At 42.6% G+C, this 27,408-nt stretch overlaps 1 protein-coding gene across 2 annotated transcripts in view; it reads left to right on the top strand.

The window, feature by feature from the left end:
• Window positions 1-27,408, top strand: part of ASTN1 (astrotactin 1) — a 356,522-nt gene that overhangs the window by 99,058 nt on the left and 230,056 nt on the right. For both annotated transcript variants that reach the window (XM_024976863.2, XM_024976862.2), the window contains exon 2: window positions 25,447-25,634. In XM_024976863.2, the coding sequence (XP_024832631.1) occupies window positions 25,447-25,634 (188 nt within the window). The remainder of the gene's footprint in view (window positions 1-25,446; window positions 25,635-27,408) is intronic.

Raw genomic sequence — 27,408 nt, 5'->3', positions numbered from 1 at the left:
TTCTTATGGGCTAATGCTCTGTGTGACCTTGGGCAAAATACTTAACTAAGTTTTTGTGATGTTTTAAATGAGGGGTGTGTGTGCCCATTTATGCCCTTGAAGGATTGGGCATCTATAAAATGAGGACAGCATCTCTGAGTTCCTTTGTAGTACATGTGTCTTTAGGTTTTATGATGGTGGGGATACTCAAGTTGGTTCCCAGGCACCTTTAGAGCATACCAGGTGATGTGGCAGCTGGAAGCAAGAGAAGGGATCAGATCAGATCAGTCGCTCAGTCGTGTCCGACTCTTTGCGACCCCATGAATCACAGCACGCTAGGCCTCCCTGTCCATCACCAACTCTCGGAATTCACTCAAACTCACGTCCATCGAGTCAGCGATGCCATCCAGCCATCTCATTCTCTGTCGTCCCCTTCTCCTCCTACCCCCAATCCCTCCCAGCATCAGAGTCTTTTCCAATGAGTCAACTCTTCACATGAGGTGGCCAAAGTACTGGAGTTTCAGCTTTAGCATCAAATGGGGCCCAGATAATGAAAAACAATGGGAAAATAGTGACTGGGTCTCTTCCTTAAAATTGCAATACTTCTTTCAACATAGACCCTGACAAAAGAGGCTTTTTAAGTTGGAAAGGAGAATTAACCCAAACTTCTAGAGGCTTTCTAAAGGATGAAAACTCCTTGAGACATTTTTACAGTAACCTCCATGATCAGGGGTATGAAGACTGGGAGAGACCCAGCTTGGCCCAGCACTTAGCCTTACAAACTGCTCCACACCCCACATTGCCATTCTTCTGGGACCCGGGAAAGACACCGGGCCCTTCACCAGACCCTTCACCAGGGTCTGTCGTTTTTACAGTTGGAATACTCTCTCAGTTATTCAATCCACTCTTCCCTTGTTTTATCAAAAGTCCTACCTTTATACACCTAATATGATTTAGTCCTGGTTTCATTTCCTGAATCCTTGTGTTGCTTTTTCTTCCTGGATCTCATGCTCAATGCTGCCAGTTTCTTTGTCCCTGCAGGTGCAGACAAATTAGCATAAAGAGTAAGTTGCAGAATTGGAGAACAGCAAATTTGATTTCAAAGGCCATTTCAGATTGAGGTCCATTTGGTGGCATTAGAAGCAAAACTAATAAACAAACCAGATTTTTTTTTCCTACCCAAATTGATTTTTTTGTTTTACTTGACAGTATCCCTTTCGAAGTAGAATATTTTATCAAATTCTGATTTTAGCTGTCATGTACGGTGTTTTTGTTGTTCCCTTTCTCATTATTGCTGACTGTTAAAGTTATGTGGGTTGGCAAAGGAAAATCTTTTCTTTTATAATAAAGGAGAATGCATTGCCATTCTATTGTCATTAGCTGCCTGCGTGTTTCACAACCTCACAGACGCAGCATATTGTCGTTTGCCATTGTGCTATCATGACTCCCATTTTGCAGATGGAAACAAAATTATAGAGACTTCAGGGCCATAGCTAGACTGAAAAGGCCCACTTCTGAAAAAAAAACCAGGGTTCCCGTTACTCTATCACTGTCTAAACATTTGTTTTAATGATTTCTCTCATAAAGAGTTACATGTATTTACCTGTTGTTCGGGGGTGGGGAGGGAGAGACTCTTCTGTAAACTGTGATAGGCGATCAGAGGAGGCCTGGGCTGAGTGCTGTGATCAGAGGAGAGGCCAGCATCTGGAATTCTCTGAGCATTCTCTGAGATCCTCTGAAGGGTACATCACAGCTCAGTGGGTAAGGTTCCTTTGATCGTAAGGTACAGTGACTGATGTCACTCCATGATGGAGAGTCCTCAAGAGTCACTCACATCAGCAGGAGGCAGTGATCTCGAAGGAAGGACAGAGCATGAGCCATGCTCCTCCCAGGCCTCGAGGCAGGTGGACCCAGATCCAGGATGGCACTCAGGGCTCCGTAAAGGGCTCTGGGGTCCTCCCTGTGTTGTCCTGCATGAATGTGCCTCAGCTCCTGCCAAGCATTGGCTCCTATCTGCCCCCCTGCCGGCTTGCCTAGCGTTTCCTTCTGTGCACAGTGTCTGTCCTCTACCTTGGAGCCTTACTTACTCATATGGTTTTTTTTTCTGTTTTTTCATCTCTCCAGTTTGAAGCGGCCATTATGGCCATGATCCATCTGTGCTTTTCCTGTGCATCTCTCCAAGCTTGTTTCCACTGATTTAGACTTGATCCCTGCCACATTCACTATTTCCAATTGCTAAGAGTGGGAGAATCTGGCTTGCTCAAGTTCATGGGCCGAGCTAAGTCTATAGACAGGCTGTTCTCTGATGAGGTTCCCACATTTTTTTTTCCCCCAAGGCCAGTATGTTTGTTATATTATTATTTTTGTATGACTTAAGATAGTTGGTTTCATTTTCATTTGTAAGCATTACAATAATTCCCATGCAAAAACCAAGACTGCATATGCTTGATGTCAATTGGCCAAAATCCAACTTGTGAGACTGGACATTCAGGATCACAATCAAAATGTTTCTTGACCTTTCCAGTAGTAGAAATCATGGTCACCCTTTGAGAGATCTGCAGGCCCCTGATCTCCCAAACACTGCAGGCTGTCCTCGGACTCTTCCAGAAAGAAGAGCCTGAGGAAGGGGCAGGGTGGGGGGCGGGGCAGCTTCCTGTGGGAGGAGCCTTGGGCAGGTGCTGGATTGGCCTGCCTAGTGACTGGTCTACTCATCTTTCTCAACTTTCCTAATACTATTCCTCACCTAGGAGGAGTTGGCAGCCTGTAAAGAAATGACTGGAAATTAATTCTTAGGAGCTAAAATATTTTCAAGGTCAGAAAAGGAGAAATCATTAAAGTGGCCATAGCTCCCAGACACCATATTAAGAGCTTTGCATTTATGACTTCATTCCCTGCTCACAACAGCTTTCTAAAGTAGATATCACAGTCCTCACTGGGCTTAAATAACCTGTTCAAGACAAACCAGTACTGAGTAGAAAGGCTGCTATTCAAACCAGGTCTGTCTGACTGCAAAATCAGGACTGCAAATCATATTTTTTTCACATCAAACTACATCTCTTCCACTAGCGTTTTCTTCACCTGAGTCAAATTAACCATCTATGAACTAGTTTGATTGGCATTGGAGCCCCTGAGATGGAGGGAAGCAGCTTGGGGGGTTCAGCAGCCAGGAGCCCGTGCTCCCCCATTGTAGCGGTGGAGCTGCAGCGCCGCCCCCAGGTCCTTGCGCCCCCACAGCCGTGAACGCGCCCTGCGACGCCTTCTCTGACTTAGATTAACACAGATCCATCATTAATATGACAAATAGGCGCACCTGCAGGCTTAATTGCTTCAATTTTCTTGAGTCACTGATAGGTTTATGGCCGGCCTCAATTCCAGTAAAACCGCAGCAATCTAGATGGGACGAAAAAGTGTCTTCCTCCAATCAATCTCTTGAACAGTCCCAGACTCCAGCCCTGATGACAGACTTTCTCTCTAGACAGGGTAATTAAAGAGGCCGAGCTGGCTACTTTTAGAAGCCCCTTCGTCTTAGTTTTATCATCTATAACACAATATTAGAAACTCTAGACGGGAAGAATCTTTCCCTCTCCCATCCCTCCCCAAATGATTGGCCCTCCATCTTGGCAAAGACTGTATTTCCCTCTCCATTCGTCTCACTTAAGAGGCCAGTCAGCTAGACTTTCTAGTTCACTCCCATAAGGCAAATGGAGGTGGTGAAGGGTCTCCATTGCAGTTTAGGGATCCCTCACCTAAGACGGAAAGGCCTACCCAGATAAAAGAAAAGCCGCATTTACACCAGAAGCTTTTTTCCTCCAAGTCCAGGTCTAGGCTGTTCATGAAAAACCGAAGGTAACACAGAGTAGTATGTAAACTATCCCTTAAATGATAGAAGAAACCTCTCACAAGAGGACAAAGCTATCCAGTCTGTGTTTTGTACTAAAGGGACAATTTAAGTATCAAAATTGAAAAAAAAAAAAAGGATTTGGAAAACTCTGATAGGTTATCATGTAGGAAAAATGTGTGCTAAATAGAAATTTTTTGACCAAAAATAGATTTTTATAACCATCAGGGGGTAGGATATAAGGATATAGGATAAGATATAAAGAATTGATGCCAGGTACTTCCCTGGTTAAGAATCAGCCTTCCAGTGCAGGGAACGCGAGTCTGATCCCTGGTTGGTGAAGGCAGGTGCTGCTGGACAACTAAGCCGGTGCTCCGCAGTGTAGAACCAGCACCCAGCACAGTCAAAGCAAATATAAAACAGAAACAGAGTAACATACTTCGAGAATGAACGTCCGGTTGGGGCAGGGAGGTGGGGGGAGGGATAGTTAGGGAGTTTGGGATGAACAGGTACACAGTGCTGTATTTAAAATGGATAACTAACAAGGACTACTACACAGCACAGGGAACTCTGCTCAGTGTTATATGGCAGCCTGGCTAGGAGCAGGGTTTGAAGGAGAATGGATGCATGTACATGTATGACTGAGTCCCTTTACTATTCACCTGAAATTTTCACATTGTTAATCAACTATAATATAAAATAAAAAGTAAAACGACTTGGAATGAAAAAAGTCAATTATGTGTATTTTTCACATCAGTTACACGTTGAAATAATAAGAGTTTGGATGTATTGGTATAAATAAAACCTAGCCTTAAAATTTAAATAAATAAAGTAAAATGTTTGAAAAGAAAAAAAAGGTCAGAAAAACCTTAGATTCTCTCATGATTATAAATAAGAAAATGTTAAAATTAACTGATGGAATGACTTTTCTATTTTTGTACTGAAGAATTTGTGAATTTCCAGCAAGCATGTGACTTCCTAACATTTTAATTTCTTAAACAAGTAATATTGAGGACAAAGAGCACCCTAAACTGGGTAACAAGAACAGTTAAATTACTGGTGCTGCCTGAGACACGCCCATGCATCCCAAAGAACCTCAGACATGAAGTTAAGGAAAGTGAACAAAGTAATACTTCAACCTGATCTGTCAGACCTTCCCTGTTCGTGAGGATTCTGAGCACTTACTGGGGACAAACCATCAAAGCTGACGCTAACGGATGTGATCTGTAAACACTTGTGCAGTAATTGAACCTAGCAGGCATGGAAGAGGTAAGCGCCTGTTAACAGTGGGAACCTAGAAAGGGAAGTCAAGTCTGAACGATCCTTGTTCTGTAGGGGTGTACCATACGTGTTGATCAAGGGCATCTACTTAGATTTTCAAAAAGCTCTGGCATGTGCTACCTTTGAAATGTATCTTTTTAAATGGTAAATTACTATCCTATTTGTTGGGCATGGAGTCTCAGTTATTAAAGCAGTAAATAATCAGTCTTCGTGCAAGGTTTAGAGGGTACTAACTTTATATACTAAGAAGTCGAATTGATGGAGACAGACTGCAAGAACATTAGAATCTATGTAGAGGACAGAAGAGAGTATGGTGATTTTCATGTCATCAACTTCAAGGTAACACTCTCCCAGATACAGGCTCTAGTTAGAGTTATAAAATAAAATATTCTTTTCCATACCATTAATGACTCAGGAAAATAACCTAGGGTTTATTAAAATCATTTTCTGAAAACATTGACCTGATATGCTATCCTCTCTGAAAAAAGAAGAATGAAATGGCATTATGAAGGGCTTGGGAAACACCACAGCCCTCTACACTAAAGTAGAATCACATTGATTTTTTTTTTAACTAGGAATAAAAAAGTTATTCTTGTCACCAATCTTTAATGATCATAATATTAGTAATAACTACAACTTTTATTTCTCATATTCCAAAACACCCCCATGTGCATTCTCACTTTTACGGCCCTGTGAGGTTGGTGTTTGTATTATTCTCATTATTCCCATTGAAAGACTGAGAAACTGAGGCCTACAGATTTCAGCAGTATTAGGTGTAAGAACCTTGTCTCAGGTTTTTCTATATTAAAATCCTTCCTATTTCCACTACGTTGCATGAAGCCACTCCAGAGAATGCATGTAATGAACCTAGAGAAGTGTACAGAAAGGCAGCCGTAATGGTCAGCAGAAGTCGGTGTGGTTGTGTGAAGGCGGAATAAAAAGCCTGACACATGCTAGACACGACAGCCAAATAAGGATGAAAGAAATATGAATGAGTCTGTGGATACAAAGACTAAGAGAAGAATGTGATCCATATTCATCACATGAAGTATATGTGACCTTGTTTACCAAATACTCAACTGCCAAGACTCAAAGCTCTATTTGAAACCCCAAAGAGGTGGTGCTGTTCAGTGTATAAGTCATGTCCAACTCTTTGTGACCCCATCATGTGTGAAGGTCAAATGAAAAGTTCCACTTCACCCAGAAGGTATGATTCATAGGGAACTTATTTTCCAGTGTGCGGTACAATCAGAAAATATAGATGCAGTAAACAGAAAAAGATACTGAAAATTTTGTGAATGAAAGAGACATAGTTGCTAAGGAGTTGAGATCAGCTTTTAAGGCTGATGTCAGAGTGGGTATAGGCCCTTGACAGAATTGTCTTCCAGCTCTGTGCCTTTCTGGCCACAATTTGAGAGCTAGATGAGAAGCTATCAGCTGTCCCGAAGTTCTCGTCTTTGTGTCCTGACTGAAGTCTAATCATCCACTCATATCACTTACCATCACTTGTGTTCACAGTTTAATGGCTTGATTGTGAAACATGGCTGTATTCCTTCAGAGTGTGCTCTTGCAGAAACAAGCTGAAAACCCAGCACCTTTTTTTGGTTATGCAAAACTCCACTAGCATTGTTTTAGTGGCATCTTCTAATTAACGGGCTAGAGCTACTAAGTAGTGAATAGAAATGTCAGTGCCACCTGTTAATTTCCTGATCTTTGGTTCTGGTAGGGTATGGAGGAGAACTAACCATAGGAAGTCACCTTGCAGTGGAAATATGTGTGGAGCGCTACTAAAAATTAAACTCTAGAAGAAATGCAATGCCCTTTAGGGTATGGAAACCAAGGGCAGAAAACCAAGAGGAAGGGAGCAAGGAAGACATATGAGCAAGAAGGATGATTAGAAATTAGTCTTATAGCAGAAACTATATGTTAGGGTCTTTCATAGGGAAGAGGCAGGGAAGTATGGTGTTTCAGAGCTCAGACCCTGGAGCTACACAGCCTGTTTGAACCTAGTCTCTTTCACTTGCTAAATGTATGATACTAGACAAGTTACTTTACTTTTCTGTACCTCAGCCCTCTCACTTGGAATTGGTATCCAACTCATAATTTCTGTGAAGATGAAATGAGTTAATGTATTCCAAAGCCCTTAGATAGCACCTGACATACATACTTCAAAGGCATTAGCTATATTGTATATTGGGTTAATAGACAATCTGGGGACTGGTGCTTTTTCATGTACCCAGATAATGCTTTCCCACTCTTGACTTGATCAAAGTCAAAAAAAGGGAATATATAGACAGATTATCAAGTCCTGTTCATGTGTCAGCCCTCCCCATTTTCAGGACCATGCGGATAATAACAAGGACACCGCCTCACCTCTCTCCTACCGCAGTGGTCAAGGCGGGCAAGAGTTGGAGTCGATGTGTTGGCCTGCATGCTGATGATCCTGCACTGGCCCTGTCTTTTACCCAGTGGCAAGTGGAAAGGGTAAGGGTTCAGGAAGAGTGTGTTCCCTTCCTAGAGTCACGATGCCAAAGTCATGACCAGTTACCTGACTTCTTGTGTCTCACTTCCCTAAGCCGGAGATGATGATAATAATAGTACCTGCCTTTCACCCGTCAAATAGCTTAACGAGAACATATGTGTTTAGCCCATTACCTACCACAGAGCTAGTGCTCAGTGTAAGTAGCTGTTGTGAAAAATAGTAATAATTATCCATTGTTGTGCTTTATCTTGTTAGCTTCAGCCTAATCATCACATCACTGAGAACTTTACGGACACTAAACTTGGCCTGTGCAAAGCATGAATGAGTGTAAACTCTTGTAATAGGGATTGGAAAAAAGAGGAAACCATCCTTGGCTCCATGATGTACATATGATTATCTGAACCCAGAAGTTCAAACGCACACCCACAGAGCAGTGCCTGGCACAGAGAGGAGCTGGAGGAATGCAGGAGGCGTGAGGGGTGGTGCGGTTGACCAATGCAAAGTGGAAGCCTGTTTTCTAAAATACACCCCTTGTGAGGAATACATGGTTCCCGCTTTTCACTGTCAGTCCCATAATGAGTATTTTGGGGGGACTGTAGAGGAGGGAGGGCTGTAGAATTAAGGTGGAGTAGGGAGAGGGCTTGGAGAAGGGAATGGCAACCCATTCCAGTATTCTTGCCTCGGAAATCCCATGGACAGAAGAATCTAGCGGGGTACAGTCCACGGGGTCGCAAAGAGTCGAACATGACACTCACACACGCACACACGGGAAGAAGGCTATAAGAAAGAAAGAGGAGAAAAGTGGAAAGATGTCAGCAACTGGTACTGTCAATACTTTATTCCCAGCTGAGCAGCAACGTATTTTAGCAATCAAGTGCCCTTGTATTTCCTTTAAATCATTATCTTTCATCCGGCAGAGACTAGATGGCTAGATTAATATTTCCCTGGAGATATCTGTCAGGTTACTTAGAGGTCATCTTGACCTCTTTTGTAAGGAACATTTACACAATAGCCTGCAGAAATGGGCCCAAGATAGTGTCTAGTGTCTTTAGACCAGTAGCTGGAATCCAGGAAGAAGTAGATCTGATCCCCCAGGGGAGTCTGTCACAGGGAAATCACATCAGCTTGTCATGTGATTTGTATACTAGTATGAATTGGTTAATAACTCAATTTCATTCCCAGGTCTATAAGCCCAAACTCTTCAAACTCCTGACGGTATTTATTATTGATGTGTATCTTCTGTGTATCTAATTCATTAAGCTGACATACAAGCACCGTGGTTCATGATTTCTTGGTAAAATCAGCATCGCTTTGGTAGACAGCACAGGTTGATAGAAAGAGCACTGTGGGAGTCAGAGAGCTGGATTTGAGACTTTTTATCTCTGTCACTTTACCTCTAATCCTTGAGATCATCAGTTACCCTCTTTGGCCTTCAGTCCTAATTCTGTAAAACCTACCACTGCAGAGGACTGATGAATGAACAGACAAGAGGCCTTATAAGAAAGGCCTTTTTAAGTTGAAACACAGTGGTATAATAGGAATTTTCCATGTGCCGTAGAATGCTGTCCCACTCCCCTTTCTTGCCTTGAAAAACACAACAGAGACGCAGAAGACTGCTACCACTTCTCAGCTTCACTTCATAGGAACTGATGATTCAGCCTCTTATATGGTGATTGCAGATCGAAGGAAGATAAAAAATAAAACCAGAGAGTCTTAGGGTGAGAAGAGGCTTTAGAAGCTACTTTGACCCCTCTTTTCCGTAGGAGAAAGTGGTTTAGAGAGAAGAGCTTAGGCAGATGACTGGCTGACTGTCTAAGGCTCCCTGACTGTATGTGTGCAAGAGGGCAGTGCTCAAGGTCAGACAGGGGAGCTCACAGGTCTGTAGGAATGGGGTAGAAAGCTCTGTCTCCCATGTATTAAGTTAACCTTAAAAATGCATTCATTCCAATATACAGTGGGTATAGACAAACACCGTTTGATTGCACTTATACAAGGCATATAGAATAATCAAATTCAGGGTCAGAAAGTACATTGGTAGATGCCCAGGGGCAGAGGAGGGTTTAAAGGGGTGAACAGGGGAAGTGGAAAGTTAGTGTTTAATGGGGACAAAGTATCAGTTTAGGAAGGTGAAAAATTTGTGAGATGGATGATGATGAGAGTTACACCAAAATGTGAATGTACTTAGTGCCACTGAACTGTACAGATAAACATGGTTAAAGTAGTATGTTTTATATTATGTGGCATTTACCACAATAAAAAAATTTTTAAATAAAGCTTTGTCCCCCAAGGAGAAAATGAGGATAGAAGGTTCCCCTTGAGTGCAATTCAGCTCAGTTCAGTTCAGTCAGTCATGTCCAACTCTTTGTGACCCCATGGACTGCAGCACTCCAGGCTTCCCTGTGCATCACCAACTCCCAAAGTATATCAAACTCATGCCCATTGAGTCGGTGATGCCATCCAACCATCTCATCCTCTGTCATCTCCCGTTCCTCCTGCCTTCAATCTTTCCCAGCATCAGGGTCTTTTCCAGTGAGACAGCTCTTCGCATCAGGTGGCCAAAGTATTGGAGTTTTAGTTTCAGCATCAGTCCTTCCAATGAATATTCAGGACTGATTTCCTTTAGGATGGTCTGGTTGGATCTCCTTGCAGTCCAAGGGACTCTCAAGAGTCTTCTCCAACACCACAGTTCAAAAGCATCAATTCTTCAGTGCTCAGCTTTCTTTATAGTCCAACTCTTACATCCATACATGACTATTGGAAACACCATTGCTTTGACTAGATGGACCTTTGTTGGAAAAGTAATGTCTCTGCTTTTTAATTTGCTGTCTAGGTTGGTCATAACTTTTCTTCCAAGAAGCAAGCCTCTTTTAATTTAATAGCTGCAGTCACCATCTGCAGTGATTTTGGAGCCCAAGAAAATAAAGTCTGTCACTGTTTCCATTGTTTTCCCATCTCTTTGCCATGAAGTGATGGAACCAGATGCCATGATCTTAGTTTTCTGAATGTTGAGTTTTAAGCCAACTTTTTCACTCTCCTCTTTCACTTTCATCAAGAGGCTCTTTAGTTCTTCTTTGCTTTCTGCCATAAGGGTGGTGTCATCTGCATATCTGAGGTCATTGATATTTCTCCTGGCAATCTTGATTCCAGATTGTGCTTCATCCAGCCCAGCATTTCTCATGATGTACTCTGCATATAAGTTAAATAAGCAGGATGACAATATACAGCCTTGACATACTCCTTTCCCGATTTGGAACCAGTCTGTTGTTCCATGTCCAGTTCTAACTGTTACTTCTTGACTGCATACAGATTTTTCAGGAGGCAGGTAAGGTGGTCTGGTATTCCCGTCTCTTGCAGACTTTTCCACAGTTTGTTGATATCCACACAGTCAAAGGCTTTGGCATAGTCAATAAAGCAGAAGTAGATGTTTTTCTGGAACTCTCTTGCTTTTTTGATGATCCAGATGTTGGCAGTTTGATATCTGGTTCCTCTGCCTTTTCTAAATCCAGCTTGAACATCCAGAAGATCACAGTTCATCTACTGTTTAAGCCTGGCTTGGAAAATTTTGAGCATTACTTTACTAGCATGTGAGATGAACAATTGTGTGGTAGTTTGAGTATTCTTTGGGATTGGAATGAGCACTGACCTTTTCTAGTCCTGTGGCCACTGCTGGATTTTCCAAATTTGCTGGCATATTGAGTGCAGCACTTTCACAGCATCATCTTTTAGGATTTGAAATAGCTCAACTGGAATTCCATCACCTCCACTAGCTTTGTTCATAGTGATGCTTCCTAAGACCCACTTGACTTTGCATTCCAGGATGTCTGGCTCTAGCTGACTGATCACACCATTGTGGTTATCTGGGTCATGAAGATCTTTTTTGTATAATTCTTCTGTGTATTCTTGCCACCTCTTCTTAATATCTTCTTCTTCTGTTAGGTCTGTACCATTTCTGTCCTTTATCGAGCCCATCTTTGCATGAAATGTTCCCTTGGTATCTCTAATTTTCTTGAAGAGATCTCTAGTCTTTCCCATTCTGTTGTTTTCCTCTATTTCTTTGCATTGATCACTGAGGAAGGCTTTCTTATCTCTCATTGCTATTCTTTGAAACTCTGCATTCAAATGGGTATATCTTTCCTTTTCTCCTTTGCCTTTTGCCTCTTGTTTTCTCAGCTATTTTTAAGGCCTCCTCAGACAACCATTTTGCCTTTTTGTATATCTTTTTCTTGGGGATGATCTTGATCAGGGAATGTCTTAGAGGCTGAATGAAGCCTATTTCCTATATATATATATATAAAAAAGAGTATCACTAAGAATTTTGTGTCCAGCAACCCACAGCATCAATTACTGAGTGTTTTGCCTTATAGCAAGCTCAGGGGATTTGGCTGAGCTTGGGCCATGGATAGCTTGGGCATCCATGGGCATGGATAACTTGACATCATCTGTGAAAGCCCCAGTGGCCAGATATTAAAGCAGACAGTGTAAGTGAGATTTTATCAGAGATATCTAAGGAACGTTCAATTTTTTAAGGAGCATTGGAGAGATATACAAGTATGACTTGGCCAAGTTCCTCACTGGAACTGAGCTGATTCTTAATGGTTCCTGGGCTTAGGAAGACTTTTAGGCAGCTTGTGACAGTTAAAGTTACACTTGGCTTAACTCTCCCAATGATTATTACTCAATTTTGGAATTTCTATGAGTGATACTAATGGTGAAAACAAAAAAAAACATAGTATTAATAATGACAATATTGATGTTGATGGGTATTCATTGTATGCCACATATTGCTAAGCACTTTACTTTATTATCTTGGATTGAGATGTGTAAACACCATCCTCCAACAACACAAGAGACAACTCTACACATGGACATCACCAGATAGTCAATACAAAATCAGACTGATATATTCTTTGCAGCCAAAGATGGAGAAGCTCTATACAGTCAGCAAAAACAAGACAGGGAGCTGACTGTGGCTCAGATCATGAACTCCTTATTGCCAAATTTAGACTTAAATTGAAGAAAGTAGGGAAAACCACTAGACCATTCAGGTACAACATAAATCAAATCCCTTAAAATTATACAGTGGAAGTGACAAGCAGATTCAAGGGATTAGATCCGATAGACAGAGCGCCTGAAGAACTATGGACACAGGTTTGTAACAGTGTACAGGAGGCAGTGATCACAACCATTCCCAAGAAAAAGAAATGTAAAAAGGCAAACTGGTTGTCTGAGGCAGCCTTGCAAATAGCTGAGAAAAGAAGACAAGTGAAAGGCATAGGAGAAAAGGAAAGATACAGCCATCTGAATGCAGAGTTCCAAAGAAGAGCAAAGAGAGATAAGAAAGCCTTCCTAAGTGATCAATGAAAAGAGATAGAGGAAAACAATAGAATAGGAAAGACTAGAGATCTCTTCAAGAAAATTAGAGATACCAAGAGAACATTTTGTGCAAAGATGGGCACAATAAAGGACAGAAATATTATAGACCTAGCAAAAGCAGAAGATATTAAGAAGAGGTGGCAAGAAAACACAGAATTATACAAAAAAGATCTTCATGACCCAGTTAGCCACAATGGTGTGATCACTCACCTGGAGCCGGACATCCTGGAGTGTGAGGTCAAGTGGGCCTTGGGAAGCATCACTATGAACAAAGCTCGTGGAGGTGATAGAATTCCAGCTGAGCTATTTCAAATCCTAAAAGATGATGCTGTGAAAGTGCTGCACTCAATATGCCAGCAAATTTGGAAAATTCAGTGGTGGCCACAGGACTGGAAAAGGTCAGTTTTCATTCCAATCCCAAAGAAAGGCCATGCCAAAGAATGTTCAAACTACCGCACAATTGCACTCATTCTCCATGCTATGCTTCAACAGAACAGATAACTTCAAAAAGATGTTCAAGCTGGGTTTAGAAAAGGCAGAGTAACTAGAGATCGAATTGCCAACCTCCATTGGAAAAGGAAGAAAAAGTAAGAGAATTCCAGAAAAACATCTACTTCTGCTTCATTAACTGTGGTAAAGCCTTTGGTGGATCACAACAAACTGGAAAAATTTTTTTTTCCTTTTATTTTAATATAAATTTATTTATTTTAATTGGAGGCTAGTTACTTTACAATATTGTATTGATTTTGCCATTCATCAACATGAATCCTCCACGAGTTCCCCATCTTGAACCCCCCTCCCACCTTCCTCCCCATACCATCCCTCTGGGTCATCCCAGTGCACCAGCCCCGAGCATCCTGTATCATGCATCGAACCTAGACTGGTGATTCATTTCACATATGATATTATATATGTTTCAATGCCATTCTCCCAAATCATCCCACCCTTGCCCTCTCCCACAGAGTCCATAAGACTGTTCTATACATCTGTGTCTCTTTTGCTGTCTTCATACAGGGTTACTGTTACCATCTTTCTAAATTCCATATATATGCATTAGTATACTATATTGGTGTTTTTCTTTCTGGCTTACTTCACTCTGTATAATAGGCTCCAGTTTCATCCACCTCATTAGAACTGATTCAAATATATATTTTTTTAATGGCTGAGTAATACTCCATTGTGTATATGTACCACAGCTTTCTTATACATTTGTCTGCTGATGGACATCTAGGTTGCTTCCATGTCCTGGCTATTATAAACAGTGCTGCGATGAACATTGAGGTACACGTGTCTCTTTCAATTCTGGTTTCCTCGGTGTGTATGCCCAGCAGTGGGATTGCTGGGTCATATGGCAGTTCTATTTCCAGTTTTTTTAAGGAATCTCCACACTGTTCTCCATAGTGGCTGTACTAGTTTGCATTCCCACCAACAGTGTAAGAGGGTTCCCTTTTCTCCACACCCTCTCCAGCATTTATTGCTTGTAGACTTTTGGATCTCAGCCATTCTGACTGGCGTGAAATGGTACCTCATAGTGGTTTTGATTTGCATTTCTCTGATAATGAGTGATGTTGAGCATCTTTTCATGTGTTTGTTAGCCATCTGTATGTCTTCTTTGAAGAAATGTCTGTTTAGTTCTTTGGCCCATTTTTTGATTGGGTCATTTATTTTTCTGAAATTGAGCTGCAGGAGTTTCTTGTATATTTTTGAGATTAATCCTTTGTCAGTTGCTTCATTTACTATTATTTTCTCCCATTCTGAAGGCTGTCTTTTCACCTTGCTTATAGTTTCCTTCTGGAAAATTCTTAAAGAGACGGGAATACCAGACCACCTTATCTGCCTCCAGAGGAATTTGTACGCAGGTCAAGAACCAACAGTTAGAACCAGACATGGAACAACAAACTGGTTGAAAATTGGGAAAGGAGTATGTCAAGGCTGTACATTCTCACACTGCTTATTTAACTTATATGCAGAGTACATCATGAGAAATGCCAGGCTGGATGAAGCACAAGCTGGAATCAAGATTGCCAGGAGAAATATCAATAACTTCAGATATGCAGATGATACCACCCTTATGGCAGAAAGTGAAGAGGAACTAAAGAGCCTCTTGATGAAAGTGGAAGAGGAGAGTGAAAAAGCTGGCTTGAAAATCAACATTCAAAAAACTAAGATCATGGCATCTGGTCCCCTCACTTCATTGCAAATAGATGGGGAAACAATGGAAACAGTGACAGATTTTATTCTCTTAGGCTTCAAAATCACTGCAGATGGTAACTGCAGCCATGAAATTAAGACACTTGCTTCTTGGAAGAAAAACTGTGAAAAACCTAGACAGCATGTTAAAAAGCAGAGACATTACTTTGCCAACAAAGGTTCGTCTCGTCAAAGCTATGGTTTTTCCAGTAGTCATGGATGGATGTGAGAGATGGACTATAAAGAAAGCTGACCGCCAAAAATTAATGCTTTTGAACTGTGATGTTGGAAAAGACTCTTGAGAGTCCTTTGGACTGCGAGGAGATACAACCAATCCATCCTAAAGGAAATCAGTCCTGAATATTCATTGGAAGGACTGATGCTGAAACTGAAACTCCAATACTTTGGCCACCTGATGCAAAGCACTGACTTGTTAGAAAAGACCCTGATGCTGGGAAAGTTGAAGGCAGGAGGAGAAGGGGATGACAGAGGATGAGATGGTTGGATGCCATCACCGACTTGATGCATATGAATTTGAGCAAGCTCCAGGAGTTGGTGATGGACAGGGAAGCCTGGCATGCTGCAGTCCATGGGGTTGCAAAGAATCGGACACAACTGAGCGACTGAACTGACTGAGAAGTGTAAAATGAAGGAATAGGGACTGAAGTAGTGGAAAAGAACCATAGCCTTGAAGCCAAAAGACATAGGAATTTCCCCCTGTAACTTTAGTATTTACAACTGGGTGAACTTGGTCAAGTAGGTTGACTTTTTGGAGCTCCCTGTTTGTAAAATGGGAATATAAATACCCCCATTAAAGCATCGTTGAAGATTAAATTAGCTCGTGAATGTTGAAAGGGCTTCTTTGCAGAGCCAGCTTGTAATAGGTACATCATTGCTGGTTGGGTTGAGTCACAGATGATAAGAACAGAAATACAAGGTAGGAAAAGTCATCAGAAATGGAAATGAGTCAAGACTGTTTAGGAGAAGCAGAGGGCCAGCCTCCTTATGTAAGTCATGCGCAGGTGATACTTTGTCATTATCGTCCTCTTCTCCTCCGTTTTATAAGCTGAGAGCTAGTGAGGGAACGTCGCTGTTCGAGATCAGAGAATTAGAGCAAATATTAAGCTCTTTGTCAATAAAAGACTGGAGTACAAGAGGGAGGACTAAGAGTGAACATAGCTCTCACTGGATCTACCGGACAGTTTCCTTGCAATCTCCCTGTAGCCAGTGTCCTGGTTTTCCCAAACCCATGTGTCCATATTGCTTTCAATGCTACGCTGCAGCCAAGTGGCCCCCAAGGACTTGCAAAGCTCAAATCAGCATTCCGATTGTGAGACTGCAGGCTTGAAAATGACTTATTCTCATTACAATGTACAAAATGATCCATAAATATGTATTTTAATATTACAGAGTTTAAATATTATTACACATCTTACTTGATGTCAGATTTTGTTAAATGTGTGCCGTTATCTCAATTTACAAAGGTCAGTCAGATGGCAGTGGAGAATAGAACTAGATATATTTAAAAATCTTTTTACCCGTACATCTGTAGCCCAGATAACCCTGCCTTTTTCAAAGAGCCTTGGGCTTTTTTTTTCCCCTTTCAAATGAGACTTTAATGAGTATCATGTGGATAAACTCTTTGCAGAGGTTTGAAAAGATCCAGAGAAACACTGTCATAGGAACAAGCAAAGCATTTTGGATGAAATCATAAGCCATTTGAATGTCTCCTCATCTCTCTGGTTGTGTCAGAACCTTTTGGCCGCATTTTCCCCCCACAGGAATGTTTTCATCTTCATGGCTAGGTAAATAGAATGTTCGAAGAGTTGCTCAATTGCTATTCATGCCAGCACACAGTAGCAGAGAGTGACCTACTTCCAGCAGCATCCATAGAAAGCTTCACTGCTTTCCATCAAGTCCGATTTACAAAACCACCCTCCGCTTTCTGCAGCTTCTGCCTCCACCCACCCCTAGAGGCAACATACTATATGAGTCCTTATTTCTCTCTCCCATCACTCCTTCTTTCCATATCTGTTTATTTTAGTCAGTTGTAAACCTCTCCAGAAAACAGAGAAGTGGATGGGTAAGCAGCTTTTAAGGAAGCTGACATTTCTGATTTTTAGAATATAGCTCTATAAAGGGCTATTGGTGAGGCTGCCGAGAGAGATCAGATGCAATTTTCTTCTTTAGACTACCCTTGTCCACATAAACACGAAAAGTAAAAAGTCATTTGAGACCCTTTGTTGACATCTGTAGGCTAGATAATTCTTTCTTACTGGGGGGCTGCTAATTAGAGTTCCCTCTAAGTCACTATAGTTCCCTATAGGTCCCTGTCTTGAGTTTCAATGTAACCAGTCTATAAACTGATAGGCTGGACTAAGCTGGAAGCATCCCAAAACCCAAGAGGAAAGTCTGAATTGGAAAAACTTCCAGAGACGTTTATCTCATTGGCATGCAGAAATTTACTCAGCCTGCACCTGATTTGGGGTGTGACTAGAGCCAGTGTCATTGAATACCATGGTTAGAACTGGGAGGGGTTGGTCCTCAGAGACCTCCTAGTCTCATCATTTGAAGATGAGAAAAGTGGGCTCTGGGGAAATTACAGCAACCTGATTCTCCTGCGTCCCCCACCCCCACCCCAACGCAAAGCTCTCTTTAACCTGCCATTCCATTTCTCAGCATGGGATCATTAATGATTTGAGGCTGTCTTATTTTTGCCATTGAGAGCAAATGTCACCAAGCAGAGGAAATAGAAATTCAATTATCCCTCTCCTGGTCAGAAGTGGAAATTTCTATTCCAAATCTCAGAAAGTCAAAAAGATTCCAGTTACTTGGAAAAGGAACATCTTGTTCTTCTGTTGGGCGAGAGATTCTTAAATTTTAAGCCATTTTGCTGTGAAGCTTTTGCTCATATAGTTGTGTGTGGGGGCAGAGGAGTGAGAATGAGATAATAAGCAGCAGCTCCATGGTCGACTGTGTGTTGAATAGAAGAGCCACAAAGAGAGTTCCGTTTCCAGTTGTGTTCTGGACATGTTTACAAAAGAATTACCTGGCTATGTTATCTGTCACTTGATTATTCACTTAGCCAAGCCTATGTAGGCACAAACTTCGGGCAAATCGTTGGTGTTCCTGGCATCCGTGCTGGTGGATTTTTTTAGACCTAGTAGGGCACCTTATTGTATGTGGCTGTCTCTCTGGGATGTGGGATTGCATCACTTCAGAACTCCGTACCAGATGGTACCGGCGGCAAGAGGTGTGGAGACCCAGCCAACTCAACCCATGGGATATTGTTTCTCTGGCTGGTCTCCTGTCCGTGCTTCTCCTGACTTTGTCCTTTCTCTCTGCATCCATCTCCTCTGCCTGATTTTCATCTGTCCCTTATCCTTCTTCACAGATGGCCAGGACACTAATGTGCTGCTCTCATTATGTTTATGGAACAACTTGGGGTCTTTAGAGGCTGCTGTTCCCGAAGCAATAAAGACTTGGGTCACGTTTGATACCAGAGTAAAGATTTACAGGATAATTAGTGATCCTCTGCTGTTATTAACCCCTGACCTTTAGCAGGTTATTTTCTTACAGAGGTGTTGAAAGTTACTGCCATTGTTAACAGTTTCCGTCCGAAGACCATAATGAGAGCATGTGGGAAACATAGACCTACCATTAATACCTTTCAAACTCTGAAGTCGGGGGCGGGGGCGATTAAAAAAAGAATGGAAGAAAAAGGTGTAATTCTATCACAGGCCTACCTTTGGTCGCCTTAATGTTAGTCACTGATGGACAAGACCCACTTGTTATCCTTAGTTTGGGATAATTAGCTTATCACCACTAAAGTTCTGAGCTCAATCCCTGTGGCAGAGAACAACTCAGAATGGCAGCGTAGATAGCAGAGGTTGAATGGGTGGCTAGATTCTATTTTTAGAGATGTTCCCTTTCGCTTGTAATTCTTTCATGAAGAATATGAAGCTCTTCACAATACCACACTTAATAGAATTGAAAAAACAACCAAGCAAAACTAATAACCCATAGACACTCCCCCTCCAATCCCCTAATGGCAGGGAATTTCATGGTTGTGCATTTTATTTGTCTTCCAATTGATCCAGTCCTTTTCTAACTCTGCTCTGGGGAGCCCCTTCCGAAGCCATATTAGATTTGGTTTGGAGGCAAGGTTTTTAAGATTAACAATGAATTTAAAAATCCTGATCTAAGCAAAGTCTTCTAATAGTCATGGCCATCAAGGGGTATCACCCTCAATCTTGAAAGACTGCGGGGTCAGTTCATCAGGTGCCCTTAACAAGAGGCTAAGAATGGACAAGTTAATGCTTCCTTCTGGCTTGACGTCAACACCTGAGCCACCTCATTACTACTCAGCTGGATTTAGCGTGAAACTCAGCCTTGCCAGGAGAGGGAAAGGGGACCCAGAATGCCAGGTCTGCTCTAAGCCACTCTTAAGTTATTCAGTAAATTAAAGGATCTTTGAGAATTTCCCAAGTTAAAATCCACATTTGACTTTAAATTGCCAGATTCTTTGAAAGAGGACATCATGCATCTGGTCCTCGATGAAGTTGTCCTTTGGGCAGATTCTGATACTCTGATGTGATGCGTCGTCTTAGCAGGTCAGTTCAGGGACTCAGTGTGAAGCGATGCCTAAAGAAGGACCAGGGATTTCTGCAGTGAGTTTTGGGTGTCCTAAGCTAACCCCTCAGAAAGACAGTGTGGCAAGCTCAGAGCATGCAGGCTAACATTAGAACAATGACTAAGGCCTATGTAAGAGTGAGTTCATCTCACTCTCCTCCTCTCTGCCTTTGCCCGTCCCAGGTTATTCTGTAGTATGACTTTCCTTGCCTAAGGTCCTGTCTTCCTGGTTCTCTATTGTGTGCAGAAGCTCCAAGGTTTCTTTCTTAGAATCTACATATCTATACCAGCCTGGATAAGAACCTTTCTCACCAACTTGCAGTCCAGTCTGAAGATGGGCCTGGCCCCTAAAGTCTCTGATCACATCATCCCTAACGTGTCCACTGTGTGGTCAAGAGAAAGGGGAAACGTAGAGTGAGGTTAGACTGGAGTGAAGATTTGACATTGCTTGGGACATTGAAATCATTGTCTTTTAAGGTGCTCACGTGAAGCACACCCTTTGGATTTAGAATTGTGGACTGGCAACTTAAAAAGGATCTTAAAATTCATCGACGCAGCTCCTCCGTATACAGAGAAGAAATCCCAAGCCTGATGTCTCATTTAAGGTTCCTCCAGACTGAGGTCTTAGTATTGTGGTCTCTGTGGAATAGAGGATCAGCATGACGGTGAGACTGTGACCGAGTCTCATCTGTTGCTGCTCTTTCTGTTCTTCTTCATCTCTATAATCATGGCTTTATTCATCCTTCTGTTTAATAAAGCCAAGGGTGACTTTGCATTGGGGCTCAACTCCTTAAACTGGCACTCACGACTTTTACAGTTGACCCCAGTCTGGCTTTTCAGCCCCAGTTCTCCACTACTGCCCTGCGTGTCTTCACTCTGCAGCATAACCAGACCTCCCGCGGTTCTGCAAGCATGCAGCACCTGCTGTTCCTTATACACTGTTCTCTTCATCTCGAATTGCCTCCCAACACTTCTTCCCATTTTATCCCTTCCCAAGGGAACAGGCCCAGCCAAGTTCCACCCTCTCACCCGGCACTGCTGTTACTGTTTAGAGTAGTTATTCATGGCTCTGTCTTCAGTTTCTTACTAGACCAACACCTCCCTGAGAGTAGAAAACCTGCAGCACAACTTGCTAAATGTGGCAAATAGGGTGGACTTTCCAGGTGGCTCAGTGGTAAAGAATCTGCCTGCCAGTGGAAGAGATGTGGGTTTCATTCCTGGGTCAGGAAGATCCCCTGGAGGAGGAAATGGCAGCCCACTCCAGTGTTCTTGCCTGGGAAGTCCCACGGGCAGAGGAGCCCATGTAGAGTCAGACACGGCTAAGCAACTAAACACCAATAACAGGGTGTGCTCCAAGGATCTTGGCTGAATACAAGAATAAATGGCATCCTGGTTTCTGTGTGTTTCAGACATTCAAAAATTTTGGAGGTGCTGAGATCCATAAGGTTCATGGAGGGGAAGCTTGGAAGGACTGGAACGCTAAAAGAGAGGGCAGCCCTACCTCTTTGGAGATCTCAGCCCCACACTATGATAGATGGCCATGGTGGTACCCTGAGATGACACTGGCTCCTCTTGACACTTGTTTTATTCAGTACACTGGCAAAGGCTCTGTTGGAGCCTCATCCGCAGCCCTCAGGAGGCCTTGGACTAAAGTAACTATTTGATCATGTCCCATATTTGCTGCTTCAGAGTCCCAGGTCAGGTTTGCATTGATCAAGCAATTTCTGAGCATTTATTGTTCTTGAGCCATTTTGCTGACATCCAGACCAACGTGATTACACTGATGTTCCAAGCCTCTGATCTCAGCCCCCCTGTGATGAAATTCACATTTACTGTCCCTGTGTGGTTTTTCTTTGGTTAACCCAGGCCAGATAGAGCCTAAGTAAATAACTTCCTGGTTTAGCGTTTTAGCTCTCCCATGCCAGATGTTGCCAGGAGAGGTGGGAAAAAGCCAAGGAGGAACCTATCATTCTGTAATTATGTTTAATCTAAAAAATGACAGCCACCTTCAGTGGCAGGTATGGTAACTTCCTTCTTTTGCCCTTTGCTCTCTATGATGGTTCCGGTCTGGACAGAAACAGAATATAATTTTCCAAAGGAATTTGGCATCAACTCATAGATAGGTTCAGAGGGCTGGACTGGAAGCCAAGGGTAGAGATTCTGTGTTCTCAGCCCATGTCCCCATATACCCACTGCACCTGTTCCTTGCTTGTTACTATCACCCCTAGAATCTTGAAGCAGAACTCCTTCCTTCTCAAAAACAGTCTTGGCTGCCTCTGGGTGCAGGGTTTCTTCTGGAGGGTGATGAAAAGTTTCTGGATTAGAGTGGTGATGGTCGCACAACTTTGTGAATATGCTTAAACCCACTAAATTGTATATATTTGAGAGGGTGAATTTTATGGTTTGTGAATTATATTTCAATTGTAAAATAACTCATGGAATACCAAGACTTTGTGCAAAGACTTAAAGTACTGCAGCACAAAAACTCCTGAAAGACCCCACGGACTTTAAACTCAATGTCTTCCCCCTTTATGCATGTTCGAAGGTCATGTTGTCTGATGCGTGTGTTGGAGGTTGAAGAGATCTGATAGAAGTTCCTTCATCTGTCTTAGTCCCTGTTCTGTGTCAGGCTGGGGTGACTTTGGTCTGGGTATTTACTTGTCTTTGCTTCCACAGTTAAAACAGAGCTAATGAGCCTGACCGCCTTGATGAGGGTCTCCTGGGAGATAAAAAGCCAGTTTGTTGAGTGCTTTAGAGGTATCATGTGCTGGATTCCTCTTGAATAGTTACAGGAAGGGCTAAAGAGGCACCCAGCATGTGCAGAATAAATTCCAAGGCGGGTTAGAGCAAGTGCAGGGAAGAGGCTGAATGTGTGTTGCTCTAGATGATTTAATTAGGCCATTAAGTGCTCTATTAGGGGCTGTTGCTGCTTGTAATTTTTTAATTTAAACTTATATTTCATATTGGAGTAGAGCTCATTAACAATGTCGTGACAGTTCAGGTGCATCACAAAGCGACCCAGCCGTACATATACATGTGTCTATTCTCCCCCTAACTCCCTCCCCATCCAGACTGCCACATAACACTGAACAGATTTCCCTGTGCTATACAGGAGGACCTTGTTGGTTATCCATTTTAAATACAGCAGTGTGTACATGTCCATCCCTGCCTGTGACTTTTATGTCTGTGGTGAGGAGGAGATAGAGTTTGGTTTCTACCGCAGCTGCAGGAAACAGACCTGGGAAGGGGAAGAGTGTCTCCCAGGAGGAATCTTCCAGTGCTTTGATGTGGAGGCCTGAGTGCTTAGAAAGTGTAAGTGCTGGGGAGTGGGGTTTGTGATTGCAGGGCTTGTGATGAAGCATGGTGTGGTAGCCACAGGTCGACCCAGGTACCCACGGAGGTGTGCCCAAGGGTGTCTGTTTACCCGGAAATGTTAAAAAATCCTTAGAGGAAAGGTGGATTTGGGAAGCCCGTGTCACTTCCTCACTTAACAAATGGAGTTGTGCCTGGGGGAAGGCCGGGCTGGGCTGCAGGGCATGTTCCATTCTCATACCCTCTGCCCACTGCAGTGTCCTCCGTGCCAGTCACTTCGAGAGCATAGACAGCTGACCAGCCCAACAGGCCAACTGAATCCTTCAGATAATTAGGGAGAGAGGCTGAGAATGAAGGGGACTCTTGTCTTTGCTACACCCTCACCCTCCTGCACGCTTCTAAGTGTATTCTCCTCTCTGGTCTGTAGGATGGTAGGATGAACTGGGGCAGCAGTCCCCAGCCTCTTTGGCAGCAGGGACCAGTTTCGTGGAAGACAGGTTTTCCATGGACGGGGTGGGGGGCCCAAATAGAGGGGTGGGGAGGGGATGATTCAGGTGTAATGTGAGCGATGGGGAGTGATGAGGAGCAGCAGATGAAGCTTTGCTTCCATGCGCACCCCTCACCTCCTGCAGTGCAAACCAGTACTGGCCCATGGCCCCAGGGGTGTAAACCCCTGAGCCAGAGAATCATTGCAGTGTCTTTTAGAGACAGGCTGATGACCTGTGGATCATGAATCCCTCTCACTTATCTTTTCTGAGAGGACTAGCCAATATGCCTCTTCTTGCTTCTCCGTATTCTCCTATCAGTGTCTGAATGTCCATTCCCCACATCTGTGTCTACTTAACAAAGTCCAGTCTTCAAGGCCCAACACCATAACATCTTCTTTTGGCAAATCTTCTTTCCTTCCATCGTCCACCCTCTATCCAAGCAAGATTACTCTTTCCTTCTGTCTCCACAAAGCTTTTATGCATGTGGTGTAACAGGACACATTCACTCACAGTGGGTTGCTTTGGAGAACTTGTTGAGGATTTCATTCAGTTTAGTCTCTGGGCGCCTAGAGCAGTGCCAGTGCATACGCAGCATATATCCAGTGCGTGTAGGTTAAATAAATTAAAGAATAAATATATAAGTAAATAAATACAGCAGAACATCATTTGTACACTCCCACAAATAGTGAAAGATATTTATAAACTCGATAAATATTTAAAATTGCTTTCCTCTTTATGATTGTGGTACTTGATGAAAATACTCTTCTAAATGGATCTTATTAAATCTTTTTTATGTATATTGAATTTTTTGGTCAAAGGTGATAAATTTTGGGAGAAGAAGCCATGCCTTTCAAAAAAAATGAAAATTTTAAAGCAATGGTTTGCCAAGTATGTTCAGCAGAATATTAGTTTTTGAGGACAATAGTAGTTGTTAAGGGGAAAAAAATGGTGTTAGGGCCAAATGAAGCTCAAGAATGCTGGGTTAATCAGGTTCTTTCTATAGTGGGATGTCTCAAAACTTTGATACAATACTGCTTAGGAATATTAGAGGAAGAGACATATAGCAGTATACTTCTGCAGCACAGCTGAGCTCCTATCGTGCAGAGTGCATAACTGGTTTGTGTACATTGGAATTCATTGTTGATGTTAGTTATCTCAGTGCCTGCATCTAGAGCTCAGGAAGCAGATGAGTGCTTAAGTCTGTGATAAGGGCCCACTTCTTCATCATCCTCTCATGTACATCACCTTTGCTCTGCAAAAATGAAGAGAAAAGTTAAAGGGAATTAAAACATTACCTGCCAAAAGCCGGTATCAGACATCTCCAGTGGACTAAGTAGCAGATGATGGTGGTTTTAGAAATAACCTGCCAGCTCCAGTTGCTCTGCAGTACCCTCCCAGGACTCTTCCATAAGTGCCAGTTCTCTGCACAGTAATTACTAACTCTCTCCTTGGTAGACTCACTGGTGTCTACGAGTAATTGCTAGGGAACTCACACTTTCAAATTTACAAGAGGCAAACAACCTTATGTTTACCTCAGTGGGTCATCAGGGTATTCAAACTGTGGTGAGTAAAGGATGCTGTTGATCATAGAAATATGGTGAAAAACTTGAATTTTTACCTGTGTATTTTTCTCAATGGGCAGGAGCCCGGGCCATTAGTTTATGGGGGATTAATTCTGTTCTTCTCAGGGCCTCTTCCCCTCCTTGAGATTTGAAGCAGCAGTCAGCCTGACTCAACTGTAGTTAGAAACCCTTTGTTGTCTTCAGCTGACATTGACTAATCAGAGGCAGTGTCTTAAAAGAAGATGAAACCATAGATGTGGACTGGTCCACTCGGAATTCTGACCTGTGCCTTTGGTGTCTGTGCTCTAGAGATCTCAGGGAACACGGAGGACATCCCTCTGGTGCGCTGGAGGCAGCAGTGGCTGGAGAATGGCACTTTACTTTTTCACATCCACCACCAGGATGGTGCCCCAAGCCTCCCTGGGCAAGACCCAACCGAAGAACCCCAGCATGAGTCAGCAGAAGAGGAGCTGAGAATCCTGCACATCTCAGTCATGGTAAGAGCAGTGCAACCATAGCCTCTCAGGCTATACTACCTTGACCTTAAGAACGTGGGTGCCACAGCCCTGGAGGATCCATCTCCACAATCTCATCATTGATCTTGTACATAAGTTGATTTCTCATTTATGGGAAATGTCTCCACCTGTGGTGTAAGTAAAAATTGCAGTTATTTCCACAGCACCACTCCCTGACAGTTCTCTAGGAACATGCCTAGATAGGAAGTAACTGTTACAAATCAGAGACAACCTCAGATGGGGGCATTGGATTGTCTTAGAAAGGGATTATTCAGTTAGATCAGAATATCTTCTAATAGTTTCTCCATGAATGTTTGCTGAGTGACTGGATTGCCCAATCTGCTTGCTGCTCCTGAGGTATCTTCTCCCAGCTGGGAGAAAGGTAGTCCTGGCTTTCTGTCCTCTTACAGTAAAGGACATGCCAATAAATAGAGCCTTGCCTCTCCCACTAGTCCAGCTCAGAAACATCCCATCAGCATCTCTTCTGAAAATTAGAGAATTTTCTCTAACATTCTATATTTTAGAGTCTCACTAGACAGACATTAAGTGCTATGGTGACAGGCATGGGCTTTGTTTGATATTGTTTTGTTCATTGGTATATCTTCAATACCTGGAATAATGTATTCACATAGTACTAAACAATTATTTGTGGAATAAATGAATGTGTTTCCCAGTAGAAATGAAAAATGCCTGACTCACTCAATATTTTTATTAGTAAAATCAATACATCACCTGCTCTGAGGGTAGCCTGAAAGCAAGCTGAGACTTGACTGATTGTCTGTGTATGGGAGAGGATGGGCTCTTTCAAACCAAATGAGGTCTTGGTCTAAACTGTAATTAATCTATTACTCTTGAACCATCACTATGTGCTATTTAGCTTTGTGTATTAGATTGGGGAAAACTGAGCATGTTTTAGATATATTAGAATTTCCATTATCTAACTATTTGGCATGGAAGATATCCCCATAAAATCTCAAAAGGCAAGTCTTCTGTTTCTCCTTCAGCCAGTGTCTCCAGGAATGACTTATTTGATAGATTACCTGTATATGTGTAAGCTGCTCTAGTTTGTTGAAACTATGTGGTTGAGAAGAGTCTTTCCATAGCAAATGGTCAACCTCAGATATGCCAGAAAGTGAATGGGTAAATGAGATTATTGTGCTAATTGAGGTTTACAACATAAGAGCTAGAGTACCCATACATCCTTCATTAAAGACCAGCGTTTCCTCTCTCGAGGAAGCTTGTTTTCTTCAGTGTAGCTTATAGTTTCCAGATTGTGGTGAGAACGAGCAGATCGCCAGTGGCCTCCCTGGCATTGACTAGGGAGACAGAGGTAGGAGCTGCATTGTTCTTGTGTTTATCAGATGGTCTGATTGAAAAGAAAGGCACGATGGTGGACTTCCCACCGGCCATCCACAGCCTCCCATCAATGTGGGAAGTGGTCTTTGTCTTGGATAGTTTTTGTTTGGTTTCTTTTGGTCCAAGGCCATTTCAGAGAACACCACAAAAATGTTTAGGGTGAAGAGAACTGTAAAGAGATTCCCAGGAATTCCTGTTGGATGTGGTTGTGCCTGAAAGAAAGACCCAAAGTATGAGCTTAGGACGGATGAGGTGTCAGAAGGTGTGTTTCGTGGGGATAGGGGGAGTGCTGTGAGCTTCTGAGGGAAGATAGACTGAAGCTGTCCTGGCTGCCACACCCTATCTTCACCACAGCAAGGACCCCGCCTTCTGTCCGCAGAATGAGATGCTCCAATAAGTT

Source organism: Bos taurus, chromosome 16 (assembly GCF_002263795.3).
Source record: "Bos taurus isolate L1 Dominette 01449 registration number 42190680 breed Hereford chromosome 16, ARS-UCD2.0, whole genome shotgun sequence".
Taxonomy (NCBI): Eukaryota; Metazoa; Chordata; class Mammalia; order Artiodactyla; family Bovidae; genus Bos; species Bos taurus.
This window is presented reverse-complemented; position numbering and strand designations above follow the sequence as displayed.